Here is a 7,695-nt window from a genome sequence, read left to right as displayed (position 1 = left end):
TCATCCCATAATAGAGGTCTACAGGTCACAGAGACACTCATCCTATAATAGAGGTCTACAGGTCACAGAGACACTCATCCCATAATAGAGGTCACAGAGACACTCATCCCATAATAGAGGACTACAGGTCACAGAGACACTCATCCCATAATAGAGGACTACAGGTCACAGAGACACTCATCCCATAATAGAGGTCTACAGGTCACAGAGACACTCATCCCATAATAGAGGACTACAGGTCACAGAGACACTCATCCCATAATAGAGGTCTACAGGTCACAGAGACACTCATCCTATAATAGAGGACTACAGGTCACAGAGACACTCATCCCATAATAGAGGACTACAGGTCACAGAGACACTCATCCCATAATAGAGGTCTACAGGTCACAGAGACACTCATCCTATAATAGAGGACTACAGGTCACAGAGACACCCATCCCATAATAGAGGTCACAGAGACACTCATCCCATAATAGAGGTCTACAGGTCACAGAGACACTCATCCTATAATAGAGGTCACAGAGACACTCATCCCATAATAGAGGACTACAGGTCACAGAGACACTCATCCCATAATAGAGGTCTACAGGTCACAGAGACACTCATCCTATAATAGAGGTCACAGAGACACTCATCCCATAATAGAGGTCACAGAGACACTCATCCCATAATAGAGGTCTACAGGTCACAGAGACACTCATCCTATAATAGAGGTCACAGAGACACTCATCCCATAATAGAGGTCACAGAGACACTCATCCCATAATAGAGGTCTACAGGTCACAGAGACACTCATCCTATAATAGAGGTCTACAGGTCACAGAGACACTCATCCCATAATAGAGGTCACAGAGACACTCATCCCATAATAGAGGTCTACAGGTCACAGAGACACTCATCCCATAATAGAGGTCACAAAGACACTCATCCCATAATAGAGGTCTACAGGTCACAGAGACACTCATCCCATAATAGAGGTCACAAAGACACTCATCCCATAATAGAGGTCTACAGGTCACAGAGACACTCATCCCATAATAGAGGACTACAGGTCACAGAGACACTCATCCCATAATAGAGGTCACAGAGACACTCATCCCATAATAGAGGTCACAGAGACACTCATCCTATAATAGAGGACTACAGGTCACAGAGACACTCATCCCATAATAGAGGACTACAGGTCACAGAGACACTCATCCTATAATAGAGGTCTACAGGTCACAGAGACACTCATCCCATAATAGAGGTCACAAAGACACTCATCCCATAATAGAGGACTACAGGTCACAGAGACACTCATCCCATAATAGAGGTCACAGAGACACTCATCCCATAATAGAGGTCACAGAGACACTCATCCTATAATAGAGGACTACAGGTCACAGAGACACTCATCCCATAATAGAGGTCACAGAGACACTCATCCCATAATAGAGGTCACAGAAACACTCATCCCATAATAGAGGTCACAGAGACACTCATCCCATAATAGTCACAGAGACACTCATCCTATAATAGAGGTCACAGAGACACTCATCCCATAATAGTCACAGAGACACTCATCCCATAATAGTCACAGAGACACTCATCCCATAATAGAGGTCACAGAGACACTCATCCCATAATAGAGGACTACAGGTCACAGAGACACTCATCCCATAATAGAGGTCTACAGGTCACAGAGACACTCATCCTATAATAGAGGTCACAGAGACACTCATCCCATAATAGAGGTCACAGAGACACTCATCCCATAATACAGGTCACAGAGACACTCATCCCATAATAGAGGACTACAGGTCACAGAGACACTCATCCCATAATAGAGGTCACAGAGACACTCATCCCATAATAGAGGACTACAGGTCACAGAGACACTCATCCCATAATAGACGTCACAGAGACACTCATCCTATAATAGAGGTCACAGAGACACTCATCCTATAATAGAGGACTACAGGTCACAGAGACACTCATCCCATAATAGAGGACTACAGGTCACAGAGACACTCATCCCATAATAGAGGTTAATAATAGAGGCATAATAGAGGTTGCCTTTGACAACAGTCTCTCTTGCCATAGGCCTACATTCATTTACAGAGAACAATCTTTTCCCCATTGTGTGATTATTACTAAATGTAATGAAACGTAAATGTCCCCCAGCTTGTCTGTCCCTGCGAGGTATAGAGGGAGTTCTGCTGCTGGGGTAGAGAGTAGAGAGAAGGGGTAGAGAGGGGTATAGAAGGGGAGGCAGTGGGTAGAGAGTGGTAGAGAGGAGAGAGCAGGGGTAGAGAGGGGTAGAGAAGGGAAGACAAGGGGGTAGAGAGTGGTAGAGAGGAGAGAGCAGGGGTAGAGAGGGGTAGAGAAGGGGGTAGAGAGTGGTAGAGAGGAGAGAGCAGGGGTAGAGAGGGGTAGAGAAGGGAAGACAAGGGGGTAGAGAGTGGTAGAGAGGAGAGAGCAGGGGTAGAGAGGGGTAGAGAAGGGGAGACAGGGGGAGGAGAGGGGAGGAGTGGAGTGGAGGGGAGGAGAGGCATAGAAAGGGGAGAACCAGAGCAGCAGTGTGGTCTCACCAGAAGAAGAAAACAGAAGGAAAACTGACCCTAAGAGAGATTCTAACAGGAGACTGTTAGCATCACCAGTTACACCCTAAGAGAGATTCTAACAGGAGACTGTTAGCATCACCAGTTACACCCTAAGAGAGATTCTAACAGGAGACTGTTAGCATCACCAGTTACACCCTAAGAGAGATTCTAACAGGAGACTGTTAGCATCACCAGTTACACCCTAAGAGAGATTCTAACAGGAGACGGTTAGCATCACCAGTTACACCCTAAGAGAGATTCTAACAGGAGACTGTTAGCATCACCAGTTACACCCTAAGAGAGATTCTAACAGGAGACTGTTAGCATCACCAGTTACACCCTAAGAGAGATTCTAACAGGAGACGGTTAGCATCACCAGTTACACCCTAAGAGAGATTCTAACAGGAGACTGTTAGCATCATCAGTTACACCCCGGTGGACACCAGACAGACAGATAGACCTCTCCTCTAGCAGCGATGAAGCCGTGGTTCCTCTCCCCCCTGCCCTCTCCCCCTTTTCTCCCTCCTTCTCTTCCTTCAGTTCGGGGGTTATAGTCTTTGGGGTGGGGGAAGGGGTTAGGGTGGAGCAGGGCGGGGTCCAGGGGGTGTGGTCAGATACAGGTGGAGGGCTGTACAGAGGGCTGTTGCTTCCTGTTCCTCAGACCACCTGACTTGTCCTTGTAACCAAGACACATCTGCTGAGACACGTCCACCAGGGCCGAGGCCACCGTTAGACCTACAGAGACAGGAAGTGTTGTATTAGTAACAGGAAGTGATGTATAAGTAACAGGATATGGTGTAACCAAGACACATCTGCTGGGACATGTCTAGGGCATTGGACGGACGGACAGACAGACAGACAGACAGACAGACAGACAGACAGACAGAGACAGCGAGAGACAGACAGCGAGAGAGACAGACAGACAGACAGCGAGACAGACAGACAGCGAGAGAGACAGACAGACAGACAGCAAGACAGACAGACAGACAGACAGAGGGTATCCCTGTATCTTACCAGACTGACCGGGCGGGGGTATGCCCCCGGTGCCTCTGGGTAAACGGACAAAGATGGAGAGGACAGCAGCCTTGTTCCCAAAACACGGCTCCAGGGCGATGGGCTTGGGTACCGTCTGGACAGGAGAGAGATGGTAGAGCAGGGTGTGAATTACGGGGGAGGCAGGCGGGCGGGCTCAAATCCACTGAATGAGACGTCAGCGCCACGAAATGCAACAAAAGTTGGGTGGAAGGATCCGGGGGTCTCTAAATAACGCTCATTTAACATTTCTCCTATTTGTTTAAAATGTAGCGGTAAATATGTTTAACAGTGGTAAATTATGACAGTAAAATCGTCCAAAATAAAACCAACTCTCCCACCCGTCTGTCTTGGTTTAAACCATCTATTTATATGTGGCAGAGCTGTCCACTCTGCTGAACTTTGGCCTCAGCTAAGCTCCTTTACAATTTTCATTTGTACTTCCTTACATGGCTCCTTACATGGCTCCTTACATGGCTCCTTACATGGCTCCTTACTTTGATTGCCTTCATTCCAATGCATTAGATTTATCCGTTGATACAGTGGGGAGAACAAGTATTTGATACACTGCCCGATTTTGCAGATTTTCCTACTTACAAAGCATGTGGAGGTCTGTCATTTTTTATCACAGGTACACTTCAACTGTGAGAGACGGAATCTAAAACAAAAATCCAGAAAATCACATTGTATGATTTTTAAGTAATTAATTAGCATTTTATTGCATGACATAAGTATTTGATACATCAGAAAAGCAGAACTTAATATTTGGTACAGAAACCTTTGTTTGCAATTACAGAGATCATACGTTTCCTGTAGTTCTTCTTCTACAGAGATTTGTTGATATATTATTGTTTGCTTTTGTCAGTCAGCTGTTGTTCAGGAGGGTAGACCTACAGGTGTTGTTCAGGTGTGTAGACCTACAGGTGTTGTTCAGGTGTGTAGACCTACAGGTGTTGTTCAGGTGTGTAGACCTACAGGTGTTGTTCAGGAGGGTAGACCTACAGGTGTTGTTCAGGTGTGTAGACCTACAGGTGTTGTTCAGGTGTGTAGACCTACAGGTGTTGTTCAGGTGTGTAGACCTACAGGTGTTGTTCAGGTGTGTAGACCTACAGGTGTTGTTCAGGTGTGTAGACCTACAGGTGTTGTTCAGGTGTGTAGACCTACATGTGTTGTTCAGGTGTGTAGAGACCTACACAGACTTTCAACTCCCTCCAAAGATTTTCTATGGGGTTGAGATCTGGAGACTGGCTAGGCCACTCCAGGACCTTGAAATGCTTCTTACGAAGCCACTCCTTCGTTGCCCGGGCGGTGTGTTTGGGATCAGTGTCATGCTGAAAGACCCAGCCACGTTTCATCTTCAATGCCCTTGCTGATGGACGGAGGTTTCCACTCAAAATCTCACGATACATGGCCCCATTCATTCTTTCCTTTACAGGGATCAGTCGTCCTGGTCCCTTTGCAGAAAAACGGCCCCAAAGCATGATGTTTCCACCCCCATGCTTCACAGTAGGTATGGTGTTCTTTGGATGCAACTCAGCATTCTTTGTCCTCCAAACACGACAAGTTGAGTTTTTACCAACAAGTTATATTTTGGTTTCTGACCATATAACATTCTCCCAATCTTCTTCTGGATCATCCAAATGCTCTCTAGCAAACTTCAGACGGGCCTGGACATGTACTGGCTTAAGCAGGGGGACACGTCTGGCACTGCAGGATTTGAGTCCCTGGCGGCGTAGTGTGTTACTGATGGTAGGCTTTGTTACTTTGGTCCCAGCTCTCTGCAGGTCATTCACTAGGTCCCCCCGTGTGGTTCTGGGATTTTTGCTCACCGTTCTTGTGAACATTTTGACCCCACGGGGTGAGATCTTGCGTGGAGCCCCAGATCGAGGGAGATTATCAGTGGTCTTGTATGTCTTCCATTTCCTAATAATTGCTCCCACAGTTGATTTCTTCAAACCAAGCTGCTTACCTATTGCAGATTCAGTCTTCCCAGCCTGGTGCAGGTCTACAATTTTGTTTCTGGTGTCCTTTGACAGCTCTTTGGTCTTGGCCATAGTGGAGTTTGGAGTGTGACTGTTTGAGGTTGTGGACAGGTGTCTTTTATACTGATAACAAGTTCAAACAGGTGCCATTAATACAGGTAACGAGTGGAGGACAGAGGAGCCTCTTAAAGAAGAAGTTACAGGTCTGTGAGAGCCAGAAACCTTGTTTGTTTGTAGGTGACCAAATACTTATTTTCCACCACAATTTGCAAATAAATGCATTAAAAATCCTACAATGTGATTTTCTGGATTCTTTTTTCTCATTTTGTTTGTCATAGTTGAAGTGTACCTATGATGAAAATTACAGGCCTCTCTCATCTTTTTAAGTGGGAGAACTTGCACAATTGGTGGCTGACTAAATACTTTTTTGCCCCACTGTATATGTTAATGACAGTATGCATATATGTTAATGACAGTAGGCATATATGTTAATGACAGTTGCCCAATATGTTAATGTCAGTATGGTTATATGTTAATGACAGTAGGCTATATGTTCATGACAGTAGGCTATATGTTAATGACAGTAGGCTATATGTTCATGACAGTAGGCTATATGTTAATGACAGTAGGCCTATATGTTAATGACAGTAGGCCTATATGTTAATGGCAGTAGGCTATATGTTAATGGCAGTAGGCCTATACGTTAATGACAGTAGGCCTATATGTTAATGGAAGTAGGCTATATGTTAATGACAGTATGCATATATGTTAATGAGGGTATTCCTATATGTTAATGACAGTATGCATATATGTTAATGAGGGTATTCCTATATGTTAATGACAGTAGGCCCATATGTTAATGGCAGTAGACCTATACGTTAATGACAGTAGGCCTATATGTTAATGACAGTGGGCCTATATGTTAATGGCAGTAGGCCTATATGTTAATGAGGGTAGGCCTATATGTTAATGACAGTAGGCCCATATGTTAATGGCAGTAGACCTATACGTTAATGACAGTAGGCCTATATGTTAATGACAGTGGGCCTATATGTTAATGGCAGTAGGCCTATATGTTAATGACAGTAGGCCTATATGTTAATGACAGTAGACCTATATGTTAATGACAGTAGGCTATATGTTAATGACAGTAGGCTAAATGTTAATGACAGTAGACCTATACGTTAATGACAGTAGACCTATATGTTAATGACAGTAGGCCTATATGTTAATGACAGTAGGCCCATATGTTAATGGCAGTAGACCTATACGTTAATGACAGTAGGCCTATATGTTAATGACAGTGGGCCTATATGTTAATGGCAGTAGGCCTATATGTTAATGAGGGTAGGCCTATATGTTAATGACAGTAGGCCCATATGTTAATGGCAGTAGACCTATACGTTAATGACAGTAGGCCTATATGTTAATGACAGTGGGCCTATATGTTAATGGCAGTAGGCCTATATGTTAATGACAGTAGGCCTATATGTTAATGACAGTAGACCTATATGTTAATGACAGTAGGCTATATGTTAATGACAGTAGGCTAAATGTTAATGACAGTAGACCTATACGTTAATGACAGTAGACCTATATGTTAATGACAGTAGGCCTATATGTTAATGACAGTAGGCCTATATGTTAATGACAGTAGGCCTATATGTTAATGACAGTAGACCTATATGTTAATGACAGTAGGCCTATATGTTAATGACAGTAGGCCTATATGTTAATGACAGTATGTCTATATGTTAATGACAGTAGGACATATATGTTAATGACAGTAGACTATATGTTAACGGCAGTAGGCTATATGTTAATGACAGTAGGCATATATGTTAATGACAGTAGGCTATATGTTAATGACAGTAGACTATATGTTAATGACAGTATGCATATATGTTAATGACAGTAGGCCTATATGTTAATGACAGTAGGCCTATATGTTAATGACAGTAGGCCTATATGTTAATGACAGTAGACTATATGTTAATGACAGTAGACTATATGTTAATGACAGTAGGCTATATGTTAATAACAGTATGTATATATGTTAATGACAGTAGGCCTATATGTTAATGACAGTTGGC

At 43.8% G+C, this 7,695-nt stretch overlaps 1 protein-coding gene across 1 annotated transcript in view; it reads right to left on the bottom strand.

The window, feature by feature from the left end:
• Window positions 1-2,056: 2,056 nt before the first annotated feature.
• The window catches only part of LOC129831723 (attractin-like), a 93,056-nt gene continuing 87,417 nt past the window's right edge, over window positions 2,057-7,695 (bottom strand). The window contains exons 3-4 of the mRNA XM_055895114.1: window positions 3,603-3,717; window positions 2,057-3,323 (exon numbers count right to left, since the gene is read on the bottom strand). Coding sequence (XP_055751089.1) covers window positions 3,199-3,323; window positions 3,603-3,717 — 240 coding nt within the window. The 3' untranslated portion in view covers window positions 2,057-3,198. The remainder of the gene's footprint in view (window positions 3,324-3,602; window positions 3,718-7,695) is intronic.

This window comes from Salvelinus fontinalis, chromosome 33 (genome assembly GCF_029448725.1).
Source record: "Salvelinus fontinalis isolate EN_2023a chromosome 33, ASM2944872v1, whole genome shotgun sequence".
Taxonomy (NCBI): Eukaryota; Metazoa; Chordata; class Actinopteri; order Salmoniformes; family Salmonidae; genus Salvelinus; species Salvelinus fontinalis.
This window is presented reverse-complemented; position numbering and strand designations above follow the sequence as displayed.